General features: G+C 37.5%; 2 protein-coding genes across 2 annotated transcripts; both read left to right on the top strand.

The window, feature by feature from the left end:
• The first annotated feature begins 2,587 nt into the window (after positions 1 to 2,587).
• LOC148853122 (putative protein phosphatase 2C 23) lies at positions 2,588 to 5,786 on the top strand. Its single transcript, XM_088942850.1, has 4 exons — positions 2,588 to 4,564; positions 4,777 to 4,890; positions 5,008 to 5,272; positions 5,408 to 5,786. The coding sequence occupies exons 1-4, from the start codon at positions 2,861 to 2,863 to the stop codon at positions 5,521 to 5,523; spliced, it is 2,199 nt and encodes a 732-aa protein (XP_088798976.1). The 5' UTR covers positions 2,588 to 2,860; the 3' UTR covers positions 5,524 to 5,786.
• Positions 5,787 to 12,143: 6,357 nt separating this feature from the next.
• On the top strand, positions 12,144 to 12,938 carry LOC148853121 (uncharacterized). The gene has a single exon (XM_088945886.1). The coding sequence runs from the start codon at positions 12,144 to 12,146 to the stop codon at positions 12,936 to 12,938; it is 795 nt and encodes a 264-aa protein (XP_088802012.1).
• Positions 12,939 to 26,481: the final 13,543 nt, after the last annotated feature.

Raw genomic sequence — 26,481 nt, 5'->3', positions numbered from 1 at the left:
ATATAAATAATATATAATATTTCACAACTAATGGACCGAATCACGGTATATTTGAATTTGATTCTTTAAATACATGAATCGACTTTTCCAATTCAATTTGATTCATTAGACTGTCTCTTACCAATCGAATTCAGATTCTATTTAGATCTTAATGATGCATTTGAAAACGATGCATATGGAGTGTAAATCTTGGTCTAGAGTAAATTTGTACTCTGCTTCACTTTTGCCTGTATTTGGAAACATTACATTTTTGCATTGACAAATGACGGACCGTCGCATATTTGCATTGATAATAAGATATAAAAGTGCATCAATAAAAAGAAGTAAATTTGCATTCAAGTGGGCTTTTAATAAAAAAAAAGTATATGTTTTATTGGAATTCGTGTTTGCATCCATTACAATTAAAAGTCTGTTTGGTAAGAAGGTAATTTTGTTAATGCAAAATTAACAAAACTTTGCAATTTATATGAATTGTTTTATACTCTACATATTTGTATTCACACATTTTTGCATCGTTTCCAAATGTAGCATAAACGGACTTATTTGCAGTCCTAATATTAGCAATCATATATTGGCCCTGTTTGCATTTGGGGAGGTTATTTACTCATATTCTTTTTTTCACAGGTAAATAAGACAATGACTGTTTTAACTATAAAAATCCATTATTAAAATGGACAATTTTGTCCCATCCAAATATTGACAATTTTCCCTCAAAGTGAAAAAGTTATTTATCCACTTAAGAAACGGGTATCACTTCTACAAGTAAGTATATTTTTTATAATACTTTGCATAAATTCAAAAATAACATATGGGTATATGGATTAGTGAGAACTAAAATATTATTGTTGACCAATTTGTCCCTCTTAAAATACAAAACAACAAAAAAATCTACAGTGAAAAGTATGAGTTGGTGCCTGGTGGGAGATATAATAAAAGGGAAGAAAAAAAGGTCGAGCAAATTGATTGTGGAGATGGATGGTGGTTTAGGAAAATTTCTCCCCATTGTTGACATATTTTATTGATTAAATACATAAGGAGTGTATTGTATTGATGAGAACTTTTACATGAATAGTTAATATAATAAGAAGTTATATTTATGAGATATGTAAACGAGGCAAGAGTGAGGCATCATTGTCCCCATCCGATCCATTAGTGTTGGATGCAATTATATATCTATCCTACATTAGTGTCATCTCTGCTCTCCTCTCTGCCTGTTTGATGAGTCATTGAATGAATGGATGGACGAATTCAACTGCCACATGGCTTGCGTTTAATACTTTATATTTCATTATTGCTCCATGTTTCACTTTATTATGACTGATGTGGCTTGTGGGTTGCATACTTGGGATTGGGAGTGGATTTGTACAAGTCAAGTGTGTTAGATCCCACTCATTAATGCAACTATAACTGCAACTGTACATAGTAAATTAATGTGAGCACTGAGCAGGAGGATCATATCCCCCTCTCTGAGGGCTGAGGCCTTTCCACGTTTGCAACCGTTAGTTTAGTTTTCTTTTACAGCATGTCAAGGCACCCATACATATATGTATGGAATATTTACTAGCTTCCTAATACGGAATGGGGAATACCCTTGTTGTCGAGTCAGCCTCATAAATCAATTAAGTAGGGGATGTAGATAGGATTGGATCTTGACCGTCCAAACTTTCAAACGTGGTTATCATCATCTTCTGTCCTGTCTAAACAATATGCGATCAGGTTAAAACATTAAAAAAAGTTGGGGAGCAAAGCGATGGTATTATTTATTAGACAAAAAGAAAAGCGCAGTGGAAGTAGCAACTGTGGTGTAGTTAACAGTAGTCGTTTGGCCTGGCGGTGCGCTGCCGCCTGCCGGTGGGGGGCCCAACTCCTCCATCCCCAAACCAAATTCCCAATTCAATTCATTAGTGGTAAGTGGGATCCCACCCCCACCACGACCACTCATTAGTCTACTACTACTACCCGTAACCCGTCTTACTTTTAATTTCCGTCAACGCGATTAGGTCAATGTTTGGCCCAGGGGCCTGCGGATCCTTGCCTTTCTGAGGGGTCACGTACTCTGAAATGACACTGACACTGAGGGCGGAGGGCTTCTCCTTCTAGTCAACCGATCTAGGGGTATTTCTGTCTTATTACTCCAAAAAGCTCACGCGGTGCGGTGGTCGTTATTAGTATTATTATTAAGTCACAACCAATGACAATGAACCAACCCCCCTAAATAAATAAATAACCATAGAAGCAACCAAAATAATAATCCCTCTAGTGTTCTTCTAGGCAAGAAAAACAAAGGACAAAAAAAAAAGTTTAGTTAAGGACCTAAACGCTTTAGCCTCTCGAATTAATCATCCATGACTAGTTGGCTACGGCGGCCACGTGTCAATTTGATTTCATTGATGATCTGGCTTCCACCTCTAATCCAATCGAATGGCTGGATCCGTTGGCACTCCCTTTAAGGAGGGTTGGATTTTGGTGCTCTGGTTTGAATCCAATTTCCACCGAAATTTATTGCTCCTTCCTTTAGCTTCACTTTACCCCAACTGACAAACCAGATTTTTTTCACTCGCAAGGAAGAAAACATCAATTAGTCAACGCTTCCGCAGAAAGCCAAACGCCAAAACCTTATTAAAATAATAAATAAATATTAACACCTTAACTTTTAAATTAAAAATAAAAAAGAGTTTTCAAGATCCCCACTCAAAAAGTCAACCCCTCTCCCTCTCTCCTCATCCCTCTCCCATCTCTTATTACTTGCTTCTTTTTTCTCTTGGGAAAACACAGAAACAAGGAAGCAACAAGTCGGCCATGATATATCGGTTCTAGGGGTTGTAACGCCTGAAATACCATTTCTTATTGGTTTTCTTTGATGGGTAACGGTTGTGGGAAGCTCGGCGTCTGCTTCTCTGGTGCCGGAGGAGTTCGCCGCCGTCACGACTTAGCTCTCGTTATATCAGAGCCTCTCGATGAAGGCCTTGGCCACTCCTTCTGTTACGTTCGTCCCGATCCTTCTCGTCTCTCCTCGTCCAAGGTTCACTCTGAGGAGGCCACCACGTTCCGCTCCATCTCCGGTGCTTCTGTAAGTGCCAACACGTCTACTCCTCTCTCTACTGCTTTTGTTGATCTCTATTCCTATGATAATATTGATCGAGCTGCCGCTTTTGAGAGTTCTACCTCCTTTGCTTTCATTCCCCTGCAACCCGTTCCCCGGTACTTGATGAATTCCGGCCCATTGTCCGGAAATTTCGGGGGAATTATGGGCTCTGGACCGCTGGAGAGGGGATTCTTATCCGGTCCGATCGAGAGAGGCTTCATGTCAGGGCCCCTTGATCGTGGAATGTTTTCGGGTCCTCTGGAGAAGGGGTTTGATCAATTCCAGAGGAGCTTCTCTCACGGGGGTTATGCGCTTAGACCCAGATCCAAGAGGGAGTCTTTAATTCGCGCTCTCCGCCAGGCGATCACGAAGACGATCGCTCGCGGTGGAAAGAACGCTATGGTTGCTCCGGTGAAGGGGGTCGTCTCTGTTAAGGAATCGGATTGGGTTGTTGGGTCGGACAAGAATGGGGAAAACCTCACGGTGGTCAGTAGCACTAATTTGAGCAGTGACGGGAGCTCGGATGAAGATTACTCTTTTCAAAGCCAGAATCTTCAATGGGCTCAAGGGAAGGCTGGGGAAGATCGAGTCCATGTTGTGATATCCGAGGAACACGGGTGGGTTTTCGTCGGAATTTATGATGGATTTAATGGCCCTGATGCCCCTGATTATCTTCTCTCCAATCTCTATTCTGCTGTCCACAAGGAACTCAAAGGGTTGCTATGGGATGACAAATATGAATCGTCGTCCACCACCACCCCCTCCTCCGCCACAACCAACCTTGTTCCCGTGGACACCGATCTTAATTTGGAAAATGGTTCATGCCAGTCCGGTGACTCTGATAACACAAGGACAACAAATCGTATGGATGAAAATTGTTTTCAGTATGTCGAGACGGAGAATTATTGTTATCCATTTTCCTCTGCTACTGGGGATCTTAATACGAATACGAAGAGGAATCGTGGCAGGAACTTGAAGCAGAGGTTTAAAGGGGCAACCAAGAAGTGGGAGGAGAGTCAGAGGAGATGGAAGTGTAAATGGGACAGAGAGAGATTGGAGCTTGATAGGAGGTTGAAGGAACAGTTAACACGCTCCAGTTCTCAAGGGTCGTCCGCCATTAACCACTCAGATGTCTTGAAAGCACTTTCTCAGGCTTTGAGGAAGACGGAGGAAGCCTTTTTAGAGGTTGCGGATATGATGGTAATGGAAAATCCAGAGTTGGCCTTGATGGGTTCATGTGTATTGGTGATGCTAATGAAGGGAGAAGATGTCTACTTGATGAATGTGGGAGACAGTCGAGCGGTCTTATCTCAGAAAGCAGAGCCTGACCTTTGCCTCGGAAAAGCTCGCCAGGACCTTGAGCGAATCAAGGAGGAAACTTTGTATGATCTTGAAGCATTTGACGGTGATCGTTGCGACACCTTACCCAACTTAGCTGCTATTCAGCTTACCATGGACCATAGTACCTGTGTCGAAGAGGTAAAGTCCTCCACCTTCGGCTTCCTTTTAATTTGAAAACAATGGAAGAAGAAGAAAAAAAATCCAATCGTCTCACTTTAATTAAACAGTAGTCTAGCTAGCAACTCTGTTGACATCAGATCTTATCTCATTTTTTTTTTCCATATTATTAGCTTGTTACCTGTGTAGATTTATTAGTAGCAAAGCATAACTTGTTTCTTGTTGCCATTCAGGAAGTTCAGAGAATAAAGAAGGAACACCCAGATGATGCTTTAGCTGTGACAAGTGACCGCGTGAAAGGCTCATTGAAGGTTACACGAGCATTTGGAGCTGGATTTCTGAAACAGGTATTCGATCGCATTATTTCCCGAACGAATGGGACACGAATAACCAAAGGAATATTTCTTTCTTTCTGCCCATTAAAATTTAAGATTTGAATCAATTTCAATTCTTCCTTCTGGCAGCCCAAATGGAACAATGCACTTCTGGAGATGTTCAGAATAGAGTATATAGGAACATCCCCTTATATCACCTGCACTCCATCTCTCTACCACCATAGACTGGGCAGTAGAGACAGATTTTTGATATTGTCATCCGACGGACTCTACCAATACTTTACCAATGAAGAAGCTGTGTCTCAAGTTGAACGTTTCATTGCTTCGTCGCCTGATGGGGATCCCGCACAACATCTTGTGGAAGAAGCCCTTTTCCGTGCAGCAAAGAAAGCTGGTAATTAATTACTTTACTTCCAACTTCATCTCTTGCTCAGAGTCGATAAAGATGCGGAAAATGAAATAAATATATGTATAGCGAGTGACAAACTAGAATTTTGATATTCATTCATCCATTGGTGAATTGCTGCAGGTATGGACTTCCACGAATTGCTTGAAATACCACAGGGGGATCGCCGTCGGTACCATGACGACATCTCTATCATTGTTATTTCTTTGGAGGGAAGGATATGGCGGTCCTGCGTGTAAATACAGATACATAGATCCACAAAGAGAAATAATAGAGACATTCACAGAAAATCCACGTCATTTTTTTTTTCTTCCATTTTTTGAATTCCCGCTCACCTTTGTAATATACTGGTTAAACTGCGGAGAGAGAGAGAGAGAGAGAGAGAATATTGCCTTGTACGTATCAGGTGGTGGGAACTGTAAAGGAGGTGTACAAGCCATTTAATGTTGATTCTATGCTGGCAAAGAAAATTGTAATTTTGTAATAAAGAATATTTCTATCATGAGATATTATTTCATTGGAGCTTAGTAGGGCTGTTGATAAAGAATGCCCAACCCGACCAAACCGACCAACCCGGACCGACCCAACTCGAGTCGGCCGGGTTTTCATTCGTACTGGTCGGTTTTGGGTTGGGCTTATATTGGATCGGTTTCGGTTTTCTTGTATGAAAATCAAAATCAATCCGACCCGAACTGAATTAGTCTTCTACTAGTTTGGTAGTCCCTACTTTATAGTTTGAGTAGTTTCTTAATTCCTACTAGTCTTCTACTTTTAGATTTTTACTAGAACTAGAACTCTAGAAGGCCCATTAGGCAATTACAATTAGAATTCAATTAAGTGTCCTTTTTTATTTTTTTACCTAGATTAGAATTTAGAAGGTTTCTAATTTTTTATTTTATTGAGAAACTAATTCAGATTTTATTCGACTTTGTACAGGAGCAAAACCGAAACCGATCCAACCCGACTCAAACCAACCAAGTCGATTGGCCTATTAGTGGGTTGGTTTCGGTTCCCACCTTAGGTAACCCGACCAGGTCAGGTCGGTTGGGAAAATCCCACTAAACCGACCCAACCCAACACGTGAACACCCCCTAGAGCTTAGCTTAGTGGAGTGTGGAGTGTGTAAGTGTAACTCATAAATGGTTGTTAATAGTTGACCGATCTGTGCCTGTGAGGTCAGTGTGAGGCACCCAGTGTAAAGAGCAGATCCGGTCTCCATTAATAGTAGTTCAAAATCATAGACACCCATCGATCTACTACAAATAAGGTAGTGACACGTCCTAGTAAATACAACCTAGGTCTAGGCCTCTAGGGGGTGCAGGTGCACAGTTAGGAATGGCAACGGGGCGGGGATTACATTCTCCATCCCCGTCCCCGATTTCTAAATCATCCTCTATTTCCATCTTCGATCCCTATCGAGGAAATAAATGTTCCTTCATCTCCAATCCCGACGAGGATGAGTTTCCCGTCAAAGACCCGAATCTCCCATTGCTTTTGAGTTTCCTAATTACACAAATCAGAAATCAAAAGCACTGAGTCGAGAGAAAGTTTTAGACTTGCAAGTTGCAAAGTTTTATATCTTTAACATCTCACATCTATAATCTGTTTAAGATTTCAAAAATCAGAAATCAAAACCACTGAGTTGAGAGAGAGGGAGAGTACAACCGGGCGACAACAATTGGCAACTACTAATTACTAACGGGCAACGACGTTGCCTCACCTGAGAGAGAGAGTACCGATTGGCGACGGCAATTGGTGACTATTGATTACTAAAGTTTGAAGATGATAGACGAAGAAGGAAGAACGGAAGAAGAAGAATATGGTACTAGGGTTTTGAGTTTTAGCCGCCACCTCTGTTCTTTCTTTTTTGTTTGTCAGGGGTAGTAGAAGAGAGTCAAGAGACTCTCGAGAATTTTAAGTTTTTGTAATTTGTGTAATTGTGTTTAATTAATTGTTAATTGAAATTGTTATATATATATTAATTGGGGACGGGGCAGTGTAGGGATTGCATTTCCCATCCTCATCCCCAAACCGGAACGAGGATTCAGTTTTAGTCCCATTTCCGATCCTGACCCTGCCAAAGCACTCCCCATACCTGACCCCGCTGGGTTTAGGGAGCTCGGGTACTCGTCAGGGACGAGGAAAATTACCATCCTTGTGCACAGTGTACTAAGTCATTTGAAGAATTTAAAACTGTTCAATGAATAAAAGGGAAAATTCTCCATCATTACCTTATTGTTTGGTTGGATTGACAATTTAGTCCCCAAATTTTAACTTTAAAATGCGAGATCTAGTACTCGAAATTTCAAGTGTTAATTTACCGTCACTTAGTGCTAGAAAGATGTAAATACCCATCTCATTTTCAATAACCGATAACGAAAAGCTAAAATCAAGGGGAAAAGCATCACCGGGGAGCATCATATGAAGATTTTCACCATTTCATATTGGGAAAATATCTCTGGAGCAGAGAGCATTTGCTGCCATTAGAAGTGTTTTTAATCCCATCGTCATTGGAGAAAAGAACACTTGTGACGACGAAATAGAAGACAAGACGGAAACGTTCTTCTCTTCTTGGAGCTTCTCTTCTGATTCCTCCGAGTCTCATCACCTGAACAAGAGGAATTCTCGCCGGAGCTCAATGAAAAAAAGCAGTGAGCAGGGATTCTGATATGGGTCTTTGCACGTTTTCCACCTAGGGCAAATTACAAGAAAGTTTTGCAGTGGTGAAGAGTTCTATCGATCCTTACAGTGATTTTAGGGCATCCATGGTGGAGATGATCATAGAAAAGCCGATATTTGCATCAAAGGATCTCGAGCAGCTTTTGCAGTGCTTTCTATCGTTGAAATCCTTTCATTATCATAAAGTGGTAGTGGAGGTGTTTTTAGAGATATGGGAAGCTTTATTCTCTAATTTGTATTGAAGAAATTTGTTGTTTCTTCTCGATCATGTTATAGTTACAGTTAGGCGTAGTCAAGAAAGTAGCAAGCTTTTCCTCCTTATTTTTGTTGTTCACTCTGTGGCAGCAGATCTAACCGTTATTAACTGTGCCAATTAATTAATGGTACTTTTATTTTGGTTTTTTCTCGTAAAACTTAGATGGGTTCTTCTGCTTTTCTCCTTCAATTTCGAATTGATGAAGGGGATATGTTGCAGAAAAGACGAAGCAGAGGAGAAGTTGCCTTGCTTCTAAACTATTATTTTCTTGCAATTTTGAGAGAGATAGTTGAAGGAAAAGAAACGACGAAAGTTGTCTTGGATCTTTCTTTTTGAGATCTGAGAATTGGGATGGAGTTCATCGAGAAAAGCAGTCCAGAAGCAACTAATTGATCCAGATAAAACGTTACTGAGTGTCTCGATTTCTTCTGTGATTGGACTTCTGATTTTTCTCCATACATCTAACAGTTTCTTCCATGTAAAAAGAAAAGAAAGGGTAAAATGGTTTGAATATTATCATAAAGGTTAGTTTTGGCATTATGAAATTATTTAAGCCACACCTGATTTCACGTGATAGTATTTGTGATTTTGGATGTTACTAGCCCGTATTACCCCTCTTTACTCCAGATCTATTACCCACCAATTGTTCCCACTCATAGATCATCATCATCATGTATTCGGAACATCTCCCATGAATGATAAATGAGATATTCCCAATGTATCGTGGATATAAGATGTGGGAACAGCTCGTGTGTAGCAGATCCAAGTCCTACACTTTTTGGTGTTAGCATACTCAGCCAAAATCATAATTTTGGAACTGTTGTTGATCCTAACAGTTGGACCGTTTGCCTAAAAATCATCTCAGTCAATCGGTTCTATTTCTTCCCTTGAACTAAAAAATTGTCAAAAACTATTAATTTGATAGCGATCTGTTAATTCGGGTGATCAAACTGTTGATCCATTCAACTTAGAGTTTCAACAATTTGAATTCAAAACAAAAATTGTGAACCGGAGTGTGAGTTTGGATAATAGAATTCACTCGATTCAGGTCATCAGAGCTGAATTATCAATTGTGTTAAAATGAAAGTGGTTGGTTTGAAAGTTGAAACATGGGGATTTTGAATCCCTCAAGCGGTGACTTTATTACTTAACAAATTTCAATCTCACCATTTCTTTCATTTTTAATTAATAATAAAATTGTATAAAGCAACAAAGTAACTTTAAAAACTCCCAAGTCTCAACTCTAGTTTGTCCTGTGGCCGTAAATAAGAGTTTTCCCAGAGGATGATCTTTTCCTGACCCTCAACTCTCAACCTCAGGCACACAACAAATATAACGTCTTTGCCAGTTTTTTGTTCCCTTATGATAAAATCCAGAAATCGAGGGATTTGTTTCATATGGAATTAGAAATCTGATGAGGGGTGATTTGGTGCGATTTAAGGAATAGAGGATACGTGTATGTGATGTGTCGATTAGACTATGACTCAGTGCTTGATGCCATCTCAGCACCACCTGTCACCTTGGGAGGCCAAGCCACCTCGGGTGTCTCGGGGCACTTTGGCAAGGACCAAGGTCCAAGTAGCTTGGGATTGACTAGCTTACCGAGGTGGCATGTGTCAAATTCTTAGAAGTATGCCACCTGTCTCCGAGCCCTTCGGGATCATGCTGCATGACTGTAGGATTTATCCTCATCCCGCCCGGATTGGATGGATATGATAGGCCTTATCGACTAGAACATTATCCACTTCTCAGGGTGGAACAGACTCCTAACAGCACAGGCCGAGAATCTCGGAGGAGTTTCGTGAGTCACATGGCAGCCTATCTATATAAGGGCATCAGCCCTTGAGACCAAGGTACGTGCGATTATTTGCTTACTAGCTCTCTTACACTCAACCATTCAGCTCGCTTACACAACCAGCTACTGACTTAAGCATCAGAGCGATCATGCCGGGTTAGCCACCCCAGGTTCTCTGAGCTTTCCTCTTCTTGCAGCTCGACTCGTGAACCAAGCAACCGACGTCCAAACTACTATCCAGCTGTGAGCAACCAGATCGTGCACTATCAATTGGCGTCGTCTATAGGATACGTGACAAGAAAGTCAAGTTTCTACTGTAATTACACCATTAGCACCTCACCAATGGCATTATCCACCAACACCGGGATGAGCATTGAAATGACCATTACTGGGGGCAAGAGCAAATCCCGTACAATCCCGAATTCCCCTCGGTATCAGTCGGACAGTTCACTATCCTACTTACTATCTCAGGAGTGCCGACCACACCAAGCCAAGCATTCAACACACAACCCCTCAATGTCCCTTTGCCTCATGTGACCACCACCGCCTCAGTCGTAGAGCCCTCCGTGATTCCTCCCTGGGTAGGTGCACAGTAGTTCATGAACTAGTGTAGAGTGTTAGGGTGATGCAGCTACAGATGCAACAGATTCACTAGTTCCAACAGTACCAGCAGTAGTTTCCACCACCTCAACCGAACCAGAACTAGAACTCGACTTTGAACAGGAATCAAAACCAATAGCATTAGAATGTGCGCCGATCTCCTCCCCGGGCTACGGGGACATCTCGGGTTCCAACCCCTCCTCGGGGCCGAACCCCACCACGTGACTAGGCAACAGGTCAGTGCACATCACCACCCCCAGGGGGAAAACCAAAAGGATCGGCCCTAGAACAATCGACGGTCCAGGACCGATCAACAGCAACACTCATGGCGTGAGAGCCATGAGCATCAAGTCAGCAATCAGCAACTCGGGGCAAGAGGCACGGACTCACATCGAGACCCCTCAGTCCCCCGCAATAGCCAATAGCTAGTTTGCGTTCGTGAGGATGTGTGAAACAGAAACTAGCTCCCACCTCATGACGGCATTCAAGATCGGGAGTGCACAAGAGTCGAGGTGCCGGACAACACAGAAATGAACAGCTCCAACTATGAGGCCGCGAGGAAGCAATGCCATCGTAGAGTGTGCCGAACGTTAGCAAAGAGCAACCCCCCGGTAGCAGCAAACAAGACAAGGGAGGAAGTGAGCTCAGTAGCTGCACAACTGGCTCCAGTTTTGTAGAGTTGGCCCTCCCCCTGGCACCAGAGATTCTCTCGAACCCAAAGCCACAAGGATTCAAAACACCTGCACTGGAGACGTATGACGGGAAGTCTGACCCCAACGACCATGTTGATAGTTTCTAGTCCTTAATGCTACTCGTCAGAGCAAATGAAGCAAGCCTATGTGTGGCATTTTCGACGACATTCAAGGACACGCCTAGGTCATGGTACAGGAACCTACCATCGGCCTCGATCAACAGCTGGTCGCAGGTCATGAACCTGTACACCATCAATTTCATCACAAGTAAGAAGTGCTCAAAATCTGCAGCGAGCCTTCTGAACGTGATCCAGTGGGAGAACGAGTTGATCAGGAGCTGCGTCAGGAGGTTCAATGCAGAGTGTTTGCAAGTACCCAACCTCGATCGAGCTGCGTAGCTCACTGTAGCCCAAAAGGGAGTCCACCACATCGAATTCTCTTGGCAACTCGGGTTGAACCCTTCAAAGACAATGGAGAAGTTCCCCGATGACATTGACAAGTTCATCTAGGTGAAAGAAGCTCTCAGGTCTAAGTTAGAGCTCTAGCAAGGCGAGAAGAGAAAGAGAGAAGATGAAGGCACTAGCAGCAACAAGCATCGGCGACGGAAGAGCAAGTCACCAAAGAGAAGCAAGTCCCTACATAGGCGAAGCAAATCTCCAAAGAAGTCACCACCTCGGGGTTCTAGATCAGGTCAGCGATGTAGGACCTCTCCAATCCAAAGGTCTAGTTACAACCTCCTCAGTGCAAAATGGGGTGAAATTATGATGGCAATCAAGGATACTGGCTACGTCAAGTGGTTGCCTAGGATGCGAGGAGACTTGACAACTAGAAACCCTAATGTGTACTATCACTTCCACTGTGACTTTGGGCACAGTACGGAAGGTTGTCGCAAACCTCAAGGACAAGATTGAAGAGCTGATCCGCTGTGGATGTTTAAAGCAGTTCATTAAACATGAGGACAGGGAGGTAGTGGATCGACAAGTTGACCAACAAAGAGAAGCTCCCGAGCTGAGTAGAAGGAATGACCAGCAACCACCTCGACAACCAACGCCACTAGAGGATAGGCCGATCCATGGAGTGATCAACATGATCACTGGTGGGTCAATCGTTGTGGGGTGCAGCACAAAAGTGGGAAAGACATCAGATTGGGAGCTTGAGCACGAAGATAAGAACCCACCAAAGCGACCTCGAGTGGAGGAGGCAATTTATTTTACCGAGGACGATGCGAGTGGGATTCAGTATTTGCATGATGACACCCTCGTGGTCAAGCTGGTTATTAATGACTTCGAGGTGAAGCAGATACTAGTAGACTCCAGGAGTTCGGCGGGCATCTTGTTCCTGGAGGCATTTGACGAGCTACAGCTGGAGCGGAAGGATCTGAAGCTGGCAGACACACCCCTAGTTGGGTTCAGTGGTGATGTGGTGAGGCCCCTTGGGCAAAATACAGTTCCAATTGCAGCAGGAGCATGGCCCAACTCGGTACGCTTCGAGCACACGTTCTTGGTGGTCGTGACTCCGTCCCCTTACAACGTGATCCTAGGTCGACCCATCTTGCATGCCCTACGTGTAGTGGTGTTGACCTATTACTTGTCCATGAAGTTCTGGGTGAGCTACGGAGTAGGGGTAGTATGAGGCAACCAGCTTGAGTCATGGAAGTGCTATGTAGCAGCACTAAAGGGCAAGGTGAAGTTGGCGAATGATGTCGAACTAGAGCCAGCCCCCGAGCACATAGAGGAGAGAGTTGCCCTAATGGAGGAGACAATCCAGGTCCTGGTCTCTGATGTCGAGCCAACATAGACCCTTCAAATCGACGCTCATCTAAACGAACCGCTTCGGTCATAACTAGTGAGTTTCTTACTTAATAATTTAGATGTTTTTGCTTAACAGAGGGTCGGTTCCGGTTTCAATTTCAGGTAACCCGACCAGGTCAGGTCAGTTGGAAAAGCATCAGTAAACCGACCCAACCCAATCCGTGAACAGCCCTACCAGAATGTGATGGTACCTGAGCCCGATGTGGGTAAGCTCGGACCGAGCTAGGAAGGACTGTAAAGGGAGAGACAGGTTTTTGGCGAAGGCACGTATGAGCTCGAGACATTAGAAGGGAAGAAGGTGCCCTGTGCTTGGAATGTTGACAATTTGAGGAAGTACTACCTATGAGCTTGAGAGTAAGACATCCGCAAAATTTTACTAAGTCTACAAGACCAGCGAGTTGGTCAGGACTCTCAATGGAGAGTGGACTATGAGTCGCTTCCAACGCCCAAGGCCCACGACATCGAGCTAATAAGTGATCTTAGTGTTAAAATTCGACCCAGTCGCTTCTAAGCATGGGCAATGGACAAACATAACCCATGCCTCATCGGTGCGCAGTCAGGTCGGGCACATACTCTATAGTGTCTGCACACCTCGGCTCATATTGACCTCGGGTTGTCCCTAACTGTGCCTAGTTCGACAACTCAACGCCTCGGAATAACCTATACTTAGAAAAATTTTGCAATTTCATTGTACACGAAGTGACAAAAAAGAAAATATTTCATTTCCTTATAATAAAAAGAAGAGTTCTTGCAATAAAAAAAAAGAGAAGAAAGAGAAAATGTTCCACTAGACCGAGCTCGGAGGCTCGGTATACATCATGATGTTGAGGAGGGGTCCAAGAAAAGAGGCAAAACATCAATCTTCATGGGGCTCCTCGCCTCCACCTTCTGCCAAATTCACGGGATCTAGGGTCGGCTCCACCTCCATCACATCAGTAGCTGCAACAGCCTCATCAGTCTCAGCGACCTTGCCGACTGTGGCATCCAAGCTTTTCTCCACTGCTCCCTCGTCGAGTCCATTGTCACTCTCCTCCTCAGAGCTTGGATCTTGGTCAGCTTCTAAGAGCATTTCGTGGGTGACTCCGATGGTGGTGATGGCTCCAAGGTCGAGCTCGGGGAACTCGTGTTTCATCAACCACCTACATAACTTGAAGCCTTTGCGGTAGGTGTCAGAACCAACCTCCTCCCTCCTCCCTCATCTAACGGTACTCCGGCGAACTTTTGTATGTGGCGACTATGGCAGCCCCAACATCCTTGATACCATCAAGAAGAATGACCTTGCGCTCTGTGTGAGCAACCTTTAGTTCCTCGATCTCTCTCTTCAGCTTTGAGGTCTCCTTTCTTGAGTTCTCGGCTTCCTTCGATAGCTGCAGGTTTAGCTCCTTCGCTGCATGCACCTCGCCCTCTAGCTTTTGTGCATGGTTGATAGCCTTCGTCATGCACATTTGGCAATCCTTGACTTCAGCTTCGACGTGACTGATTTTCGCCTTGGCAGCCAATGCCCTCTTTAGATGTTGCTCGGACTGCTAGGCAAGTGAATGGATCATGGAGTTCACCTGCGAAAAAGAAAGACACAATTTTTTCTAAGTAATGAGAAGAGAAACACAACGAGAAGGCTTTGAAAGGAAGACATACCATCATACAGTTACCAATATCCTTCACCGCGAGCCGACTGGTAACCCGACGTACTTGGAGATCTCCTCGGGGAAGATTGCGTCCCTGCTCTTGAGAAGACTAGTCCGAGCATTCATGACACTCGGAACCACCTTGAGGCATTCGTTAGAGGAGCCTGCTCCGAGAGTGGCGACCTGAGGTGCTGGAGCTCGGACTGGCTTCAGTTGGTGACATGGAGTCTCCTTGCCTTGGTCCTCCTCGACCAAGATGATCACTAGGGGGTCCTCGGTGCTTCTGGGAATGGCGGGCTCGACAAATGTTTCAGCAGCAGGCCTATGCGAAGACTTCTTTCTCTTCTTCCCCTTCTTCATCCTAGAGAAAAGGTTGGTAGCAGGAATGTCCAACATAATGCCTGCGAGGAAAAAAAGTACCCAGTACCCAACTTTAACCAGTTTCTCCTTGGTCAGAAAGTCTTCCAACTTCAAACCGAGGTGCACCCAGGAACGAATTTCCTTCCTTGTCTTCCTATCTAGCTTAACACCGGGGTCACTAATGGCTGTCCTCCAGTGCGTCGAGAACGGCCATCCCCAACAATAGTGACAACGAAGTAATGTCTCTTCCAAGCCGGAACCTTGTTAGGGTAATCATACAGGACTTTGTACTCAGGTCGGAGGGAGATATAATAACTAAGTTTTTCTACCGAAGGGAGGCTGGTGGGAGTTTTTCTTGATAGAACAGATCGAGCTGAAGATGTCTAAGGTCAAAGGTCTGCCATAGTTGTGGAAGAGGGAAATGATCCCTAGAATGGTACGAACTAAATTGGGATGGAGTTGGTCTATGGCGATGCTAAAGAACTTGATGACTTTGATAATGAAAGGGTGGAGTGGGGAGCGCAGCCTGACAACTAACTGCTCTTCGAAGACCACGATCTCGTTGTGATCATGGTCCCAAGGATACCCTTCTAAGGGGATAGTCCAACCATGGTCATCGGGGAATTTGTAGTGAGCAACTAGTGCCTGGAGCTTCTCTGCTGTCATGATAGAAGGACCAAAGCGATCTGGCCCCCGAGAGCGGCGAGAGGTTGAGGCTTCCTTCTCGGAGACCTTGCGCTCTTGTGCTGATGTGTCCGCTTCGGACGGGCTGGACCTAGAACTATGTGCCAAAGTGCTTACCTCGGTAGGACTCAACTCTACGTTCTGGGCCGAGGTGCACCACTCGTGTCAAACAAGCTACTAGTACTGACCCTAGACATTCCGAATTGAAGAAAAAGAAGCAGACAAGGAACGAGGGAAGGCGACTTACCTAAGGGGAATGACCTCGAAGACTAGACAAGAACTACCAACTTGGAGAAATGTGCGAGCTCCAATCTGGAAAAACTGAAACATGACAAAGCAAAGGGGATACCAAGGCCCCTATTTATAGCCACCGTAGTCGATCCTAGACGGTCCAGATCAATACGATCCGATGGCTCTCATGAAAACCGGTTGCACGCCTCCCAAGGCCGAAATCGGTTGAATGCGTGTTTTAATGTCCATGGAGTTTTTAACCTGTGTGATGTCCGCACGTCCCCACTACACGATCTAGTTTCGCGATTCAGCCAAACGGGTTATCACGGTTTGACCGCTAGGCTGGACCTCAACCCGGAGAGGTTGATGTATTTGTTTAAATAAAAATAAATAAATTAAATATCCGGCAGAGTCAATATAACGACTCTAGCCCGTCCAGTGAGGTTGATGTAGGGGCTTGCATTTGCTATTTTTGTTTTTTCCTTTTATTTACTTGGGACTTGGGAGGGTGTTGTCCATGCCCCGGCTCAGGAGAAGCTGCTTTCGAATTTCAGGATATAGAATTAGAGAGAGTAGAGAGGTTCATCTCATCAACATTTGGTGAGAACTGAAAACGCGGAAAGTTGTCGAGGCTGGACCATATTGGAACCCAGATACTTGTCCAGTAGGAAGAGGGTAGTGTTTTAATTTGCTCAGCTCCCCTGACCAAATTTGCAGATAAGGGCCATAAGGCTTAAACACAGTGTACGTGTGATTTGTGGAGGACCAAATTTGCAGAAGAGGGTAGTGTTATATTCCTTGTTTAAATCTCTATTTATTTTTTTCCTTCTCCCCAAACAACTCTCTCTCTCCTATGATTTGTGGAGGACCATAGATAGTTAATCTATTCTGACACCGAGGTTTGAAAATTTCAGGTGGATGGTTGGTTGGGTATATCTTTTACTTCTTTTTAATTCAACGCAGAAACTGATCTTTTGACTTTTCAGTGTAAAGTGTAAACACAGTGTACGTGTGAGAAGGGTATATAGCTTATATATATTGGTGATTTATTTTCTTTTTAACCTAAAGAATTGTGTCAAATCTTCTTATTCTATAGCTTATATTAATATTTTTAATTTACTGTGCTAATTGAACTATTATTTGCCTAGAGACCGATTAAAATAATTGAATAGTTAATTCATTAGGATTTAAGGTTCATTTTTCATCAAATTGTTTATTTTAAAAAAATTATTAGCTTGGCCAACAACATGGTAATCTAGTTAATCAAACCATTGAATCATTTGATGTGTTTAGTAGGGTGACGGAATAGATATTAATTTTCTTTTTTTTTATAATTTTTGTATTCCATTTCCATTATTTAACAAATATGATAGTGGTTTCATTGCTAAGGCAGTTTTAAATTTTGTATTCCATTTCTGTTATTCATAAAAAATTTCTTATTTATCATACCTAAAAACCGGTTTTGTTTCCAAGTTGATTTTGAATATATATAAGTTTTTATACTATTAAAATTGTTTTTCGCGAAATTTAATTAGTGAAATTTAATGATGAGAAACAAAAATACATTAAACATACGATTCGATGAGAGAGAATGGAAGTTAACCTTAAATATGAGACTTAATGAGAGAGAATAGAATGAAATAAAAAATAGTATTCAATTTACAATTTATATCTTCATAAGAGAGAGAGAGAGAGAGAGAGAGAGAGAGAGAGAGAGAGAAAGTAAATTGTAATTCATCTACAAATAAACATGTACCTCCAAGTGTCTAGAGTAGTTAAATTTGTCCAGCTATATACTCCATGCAATTTCAATTACAACTCATTAAGTTCTCTGATTTATAGATGTCTATTTAGACACATTGTGAGTTATATAAAAAAACAAACATATTGTGTAGTTATCTAAGAAGCATAAAAGAATTCCATTTTTGTCCTCTTGTACGATCAACAAAATACTTGATTTGCTTTCAAATTCAAATTTGAAAACATTAAAACAAAGGGGAAAAATATTTCTTATAAATTTTTCAGAAACTCCAGGGCTTTTTAGTGATTTTTCCCAAAAATAAGTCATTAAATTGTAAAGCCCTTTCTTGTCCTACAACTAGACTTGTTTATGTGCCAGGTTTAGGTCGGGCTTTGCCTCTTTATAAACAAAAAATTACTAGGCCTAGGCTCGAGCCCGGCTTGACCATTGGGCCTAGATATTGAGCCCAAGGCCGACCCTATATAAAGCCTGACTTTGATAGGTATTTTATAACATATTAATTATATATTATACATTTAATATATGTAATACTTTTTTGCTATTAATTTGATTATTATATAATATATTATGTATTATTAACATATATATGTAATTGAAATTTCATGGAGTGTTTAACTAGATGTATTTCTCTTTTAATTAATACTAAACAAAATCATTGTTATTTGATCATCTTTAAAAGTAGGTTCAATAGTCACTGTTCAATGATTTTAAAATGTGGATTTTGAGTATAGCTCCATAATTTTGATTATGGTTTTTGGGCTAGCTTTTCCATTGGCTTATAAGCAGTTTCTGACCAATCTAAAGATGTTTGAAAGGGTCTCATCCGAAATATCCATTTCAAAAAGTCAAATTTTTTCTAAAAAAAAATTTGCCAGATAGGGTTTAAAAATTGATTTATAAGATTATGAGCATCCCAATATCAAGAAACAAAGAAAAATACTTGGGTGCTCCAATTATTAAAGGCATAATTGATAAGAAGGTTTTGAATAACATTACAACTAAAATTAAGAAAAAATCTAGGGTTGGAAATTAAAAACTCTTTTTAAAGATGAAAGAGTGATCCTTATCAAATAAGTTTTGAATGTAGTTTTTCTATTTACAAGACGCCAAATGACCAATCAGTAAGGTCTCTTGGTGGTTATAGCAAAGAGACTTGGAATCAAATCCCACCTGCACCTAGGTTGGGGGTTATAATTGGGTTTTGGGAATGGGCCACCCCCGTTGTTTAGCCCCATGGAGCAAATAAATAAATAAACAAAAATGTAAATCCTCTATTTCAAATGATGTTCAAATGGAGATACCCTCAAAAATATTGATAAAATTCAAAGTCAATTCTTTTGAAACCCAAGAGAAGGCAAAGGAGCAATTGTAGGTAGACTTGCTCATGGACTGGGCAACCCGGCCTGACCTGTCTAAAATCGGGCTTGGACAAATTTTAAGCCCACAAGTTCAGGCTCGGGCTCTAAAAATCGGGCTTGATTATTTTTCGAGCCAAGCTCAAGCTTTCCCAAATATGCCCGACCCGATAATATTAAATAATAGAAAATTTTTTCCTCAAGTTCAAATCTAAAAGCATTAACACGAAAGTGCAAAATTTTTCCAACTAAAATTCCAAAAATTTAAGGGCTATTCGTACTTTTTAAAGTAGTACTAGTAATTAAACACGTGAGTTGCATGTAAAAAATATTTTCTTTATATTAATTACTTGAATTTTAGATATATCATAGTGTAGATAGAAATTGAAAATAAAAAAAGCAACAATATGATTAAAAATAAACTTAAATATTTGTAGTGAATGTGAACATGCATTTGCACATGGAAATTTTAAATTATAATAACAATTATTATTATTATTATTATTATTATTATTATTATTATTATTATTAGTAGTAGTAGTAGTAGTAGTAGTAGTAGTAGTAGTAGTTTTATTCCATTTCTGTCATAAATAAAAAAATTATTTTAACAATTATTTTATTTAATATGTTGAATATATAACATTAGAAATGTTCCAAAATATTTTCTACAAAATTCTGTACTTTTTTATTTTGCTATTCTATTTTTAAATATTTATTATTTAATTATGACATCATGATTTTCTTTGAAAAGTTGAATCATTGAACCACCATCTAGATAAGAAAATACCTTTGCTTTCAGATCAGTTTTAAATTATATATTTCATCTACATTATATAAGTAGTTTTTACTTATCAAACTTAATTTTTATTTGAAATAATTAATATATAATTTTTTATATGTTCTTTTTATAATTAAAGATTTATTATTTAACTATCATATCATCGATTTAATCCATTGGATTCAAACCACTAACCCACCACTCAAAAAGGAAAAAAGTTTGATTTCTAGGTTAACATTAAATTTTGTATTACATTTCCATCATTGATAAAATTATTTGTTATGTATAATATTTATTTTTGTTAAATATAATGAATGTATAATATTAGAGATGTACCCAATATTTTATTTTTTATAAATATATAACATTTGATATGGGGTCAAATTTTCTGTATTTTTTATTTTTGTGATTCTTTGTATTTTCTATTTTTGAAAATTTTATTATTTTACTATGACATCAAGTTGATTTTAATTTGGAATTCCATTTTCATTATTAATAAAAATAATTCTTACAAGTTATACTTATTTTTTTTAGTATTATGAATGTACAATATTATAGATATATCTAATTATTTTTATTTTTTTTGTGTTATATATTTTAATTTTAATATTTAATTATGACATTATTTATTAACCCATTTGACTCTAAATGGTTGAATTGCTTACCCACCACTAGGAGGGAAGAAAATGGTTTTGTTTTCAAATTACTTTTCAAAATATTTATTTTTGTACTATTAAAATTAATGTTGTAGATTTAATTGTTAGAATTTAGTGATGAGAAAAATATGTCTTGAATGTAGGATTTAATGAGAGAATATACCTTAGATATGAGATTTAATGAGAGATAATAGGAAAATAGATTTATTTCTAATTGTTTTAAATTTTGCATTCTAATTTCATCATTAATAAAAATATTTTTTTATTTATCATATTTATTATTGTTTAATATGTCAAATATATGATGTTAAAAATGTTTCTAATTTTTTAAAATTTTTATATATTTTGTGCATTTATCTGTTTTTGAATTTTATTATTTAATTGTGACAACATGAATTGGATCATTGGACTCAAAATGGTTTAATTTCTTACCACCACCTAGATGAAAACACTATTTTTTCTAGGTAGAATTTAAAAGTATAAACTTTATGTTATTAGAATTATTAATTTATTATGTATGGGTTTAATTAATAGAATTTAGTGATGAGAAGAAACAAAAAAGACTTAAATTTATGATTAAATGAAAGTGAATACAAGTTAATACCTTAAATATTGGATTTAATGGGAGGGAATTGAATGTGTTGAATATCTTAATATTACCCTATTTGTCCTCATTTTATATTAATAAATTTAAATATGGATGAATAAGTTTTATTCTTAGAAAATTCCAAAAATATTCTTGAGGTTATTCATGCTTTTTATTATACTAGTAAAAGTGTACACACGTTGTATGTGGCAATATCAAATGATGATAATAGTCAGCAACCAAATGACCTTATTGGTTGAACCATTAACATATTTAACCAAGAAAATGGACCATGATTAAGACATTAATTCATTTTTTTTCTTTGTATTTTAGTCATTTCTATCTTTACTAATAATAAATCTTATTTTTCAAACATATTTTTGTTTAATATGAATAACATATAATATTAATGCATGTTCATTTTTTTCTATAAAATTTATAAAAAACTATATACTTTTATTTTTTTATTATTTAATTTATGAGATAATAAAAATTACTTATTTACCAAGAGAAAATGCAATTCCAATATATTGTTTGAATATTGGTTTTAATATTGTGGTTAAATCATGTATATGTGTATGTATATATATATATCGTTTATATATAATATATATGTTATTTATATTGCATTTTTGTAAATTTCTGTTATGATGAAAATAGTTGAAAAAATAGTTATATTTTTTATTTTCTTTGTTTCAATTATTATATTTTCTTTTCTTTTAATAACTTATTATTTTTTTTAAGTTAAATCGGGTCTATCAGATTTAGATATCCAACATATTGATTGGATTTAGATTTGAATCAATATTTATGAGATCTGATCAGATCTTCGGATCAAATCGATTGAAATATACCCTAATTCAAATCCTAATCCAATCTATTTGCATCATTACCAAACCACTTGCCTACAATGACCTAGCTAATTAAATCATTGAACCACTTGACATGGTTAGTGGGGTTATGTGTTAGACATTAATGCTCTTTATTTTTTATGCTAATTTTTATCCCAATTCTATTATTAATGAAAATAATTCTCACTAATCACACTTTTTATATGATGAATATATAATATTATAGAATGTATCCAAAATTATCTACAAATTTTTACATTTTTTAGAATTTTATGTATTTTATTATTTAATAATAACATCATATGTTGATCCATTTGACATGGATAGTTGAACCACCAACCCACCACTTGGATGGAAAAACCATTTTTTCTTTTTTGGTTGATTTTAAATCATGTATTACATTTTCATCATCAATAAAAGTAATTCTTATTTCTGCATTTATTTTTGCATGTGGTAATAATCATTAACTAAAGGACCTTATTGGTTGAACTATTAACCTATTTAACCAGGAAAATGGACTATGATTAAGGCATTAATTAATTATTTTTTGTACTTTAGTCATTTTTATCTTTACTAACAATAATTTTCATTTTTCAAACATATGTTTGTTTAATATGAAGAATATATATTATTAATGTATGTAGATTTAAAAAAATTATAAAAATTTCTATATTTTTATTTTTTATTATTTAATTTATGATATAATAAAAATTACTTATTTACCAAGAGAAAAGCAATTCCAATATATTGTTTGAACATTGATTTTTAATATTATGGTCAAACCAATTATTTATATATATAGTATATATCTTATTTGTATATAATATATATGCTATTTGTTATTTATTTATAAATATGTTATTTATATTGAATTTTTGTAAACTTTTTATATGATGGAAATAGTTGAAATAATACTTATATTTTTTGTTTTTTATTTCAAAATTTATATTTTTATTTCTCTTTTAATAATTTAATACTTTAAAAAAAATTAAATCGGATCATATCATATTCGAATATCTAACATCTTGGTTGGATTTGGATTTGGATTCAAATCGATATTTGTGAGATCCAATCAAATCTTTGGATCATATCATATTTGAATATACCCTAATTCAAATCCAATCTAGTCTGTTTGCATCCCTACCAAACCACTTGCCTACAATGACCTAACTAATTAAATTATTAAACCATTTGACATGGTTAATGGGGTCATGTGTTGGATATTAATGCTCTTTATTTTTTATCCTAATTTTTATCTCATTTCTGTCATTAATGAAAATAATTCTCATTAATCACACTTTTTTATATGATGAATATATAATATTTAATAATAACATCCATTTGACATGGATAGTTTAACCACTAACCCATCACTTGGATGGAAAAACCATTTTGCTTTTTCGATTGATTTTAAATCATGTATTCCATTTTTATCATTGATAAAAGGTATTTCTTAGTTTTACATTTATTTTTGTTTAATATGGTGAATATATAACAATAGAATTGTATTAAAATGATTTATACAATGGTTATATTTTTCTTTGAGTTTATATATGTATGCATATTTTTAATATTCGTTAGTTATGACATCATAGATTGATCCATTTTACCCAAAATGTTAGATCATTGACCTACCTACTATCTAGATATGAAAATGATTTCATTTTCAAACTGGTTTTAAATTTTACATTTCATTTATATCATTGATAAAATAATTATTATTTATCATACTTATTTTTGTTTATATTATTAGTATATAATATTATAGATGTGCCCAAAATTGTTTCATATTTTTTGTACTATTCTATTTTAAAAAATTTATTTTTAATTATACATCATGGATTAACATATTTGACCTAAAAAGTTAAATCACTAACCCACACCCTAGATAGGAAGATGGTTTAATTTTCCATGCATTTTAAGATGTATATTTGATGTCCATCATTAATAAAATTATGTTTATTTTATCATAGTTTTTTTAATATGCCAAATATATAATAATAGAAATATGTCCAATTTTTTTTCAAAATTTCTTTTTTTTTCTATATTTTTTGTATTTTTTATATTTCTAAATTTGTATTATTTATTTATAACATCATGAAATTACCCATTTGACCCAAATGGTTGAAGTACTTACCCACGACCTAGATGGAAAATATGATTTTATTTCTAGGTTTACTTTAGAAATATAAAACTGTAAATGTTTATTTTAAAAATATAAAATTTCATTCTATTAATAATTATTGTGTATGAATTTATTAGTGGAATTTAATGATAATAGCCAAAACTATAAATGTTGAATGAGAGAGAATGTGATTTATTTAATGACTTAAATGTGAGACATAATGAGAGGTAATTGAATGTACTTAATGGTATTCTTTTAATTACATTTTCTACCATTTCAACGAAGATGAACTAAATTCAAGAAGATGGATATTTCAGTAAAGAAAAATTTCAGAAGCCAATACCTCCTCATTCACACACACATATGTATATATATATATATATAATAAATTGCAAAGCAGCAGCTATTCTACTAAAGACCTTCATGCAACTCCATATATGAAAATACGAACCACTGAATTATTTCAGTGTCAGCCAAAGCGATCTGCGAAGAATAGATTGCATATATGATATATGGACGTTTTGCTTATGAAACAATAATTTATAGATCAAGTAAGATACTCATTTGGGGGGAACTGCAACTCCACTGTAAGTGTAAGTGCCCAAAGTGAGCAAATACATAGTTGATTGACTTGAAACAATATTATTTTGATCATCGGAAACATAGAGATGGAGGCGCTGGACGGAATCAAACCAAACGCACCCTAATATTATTATATTATATATGGCTGGTGCCCGGTGGGCCTCACGTCACGTGCAAAGTGCAGCCTGTTGCCTGCTCTTTCCCCACCACTGAGCTGATTGTGATTGCCCACTACCACTAAATGCTTCAGTAGCTGAGGTTTGAGGTTTCAACTTTGAAGTAGCTAGGTTTGAGGTTTGAGCATTTCATATATATATTCTATTTTGATCGGTACCCATCCTGGATTCAATTCAAAATCACTTACTTTTAAAGTTCAAATAGATTTGTTTTGTTTCTTTTTTATTTTTTTATTATTATGCGTAAAAGATTTCTTAATTTCAAATTGACCTTCAAGCAATAGCAGGGTAGCAGCATTTGTTGGATCCTTCGTTCCACTCTCAGATATCGACGTGAAAGGTGAAACCTACACCCACCTTGGGTTTGTCACGTTCATTCTCAATAAGTCAATAGATTTAAGACACCCATTCAAATTTTCAATGTAAGAAATCGTATTTTAAACATGTGATAAAGTCTCTCAATCACCAATATTGTTCCATCAATATTGGGTGGGGATTGGGGAGACCCCATGCCTCTTAGAAAGCAAAAACTAAAGCTCTGAGTGTTAAATTTATGGGGATATATTCTTAATGTGTAACTGGATGTTCTTTTTTTTTTTTTTTTTAAACTATTTTTGAAGTTTTTTCCTTTCAAGAGATCTTGTCTCTGGTGGGGTGAGGGGAGTGCCAATAGTAAGACCAACAATAACTTTGGCATCAACATGAAAGTTCCTCGTGGGATCAAAGTAGGAACGAAGGATCCAAACCACCAATCTACCAAGTATTTATTATTTTATTTATAATTTAATTGGGTTAGTAGCCAATTATGCACATTCTATTTACAGCAAATCCAGAGTCTGCCACATCACCCCCAAGATGCATCTCACAAAATCCATCCTCACATCCCTTGCAGCTTGCATTGGAAATATCTCCCCACAAATAAGAACATATTAGTATGGAGTTGTTCCTAATGCTGTGTTTGGTTGCAATGCAATTTTATTTGTACTAGTATAAATATATGGGAGTGCAAATGAAAAAAAAAATGCAAATTTTAGTTTAATATTATTTTTTTATTTTACTTTATTTTGCTTTAGGTCTTATTTTACTTCATTTTTAATGCAATCAAACAAAGTAAGATAAAATTTGAAACAAAAATAAATCAAAACTTACAGCCAAATCATTTGCACTACCATAGTTTTGCATCAGTGCAAATGAATTTGCACTGTAACCACACAGCCTAATGCACAGGCAGCACAGCTGCAAGGGCTGTGAGGATATATTTTGTCAAGATGAAATCTGAAATGATCATCTTCTTGCAACTTCCCAATAATCTCTAGCCATTATTTAAATTCAAAAGACCAAATGATATCGATTTTTTAATCGATGGTAGCAGAGATGGAACTCCATCAACCTAAATGTGCCAGGTAGACATTCTATAGCTGATACTATCCATCTAATAGATAGCCCTTTGAGTCTGCCTTGTACTCACTACAATTAACTTCAGTCCAGTACTCAATGAAACATTAAAACGACGGAGTTTTACTTGATTAGATTCTTTTTTTTTTTTTTTTTCATTTTACAAATTGTGTACAAAGAGGATTTCTATTTATTTGC

The sequence above is a fragment of the Nelumbo lutea genome, chromosome 5 (assembly GCF_056320005.1).
Source record: "Nelumbo lutea isolate HS-2025 chromosome 5, American lotus-T2T, whole genome shotgun sequence".
In the NCBI taxonomy this organism is placed as follows: Eukaryota; Viridiplantae; Streptophyta; class Magnoliopsida; order Proteales; family Nelumbonaceae; genus Nelumbo; species Nelumbo lutea.
This window is presented reverse-complemented; position numbering and strand designations above follow the sequence as displayed.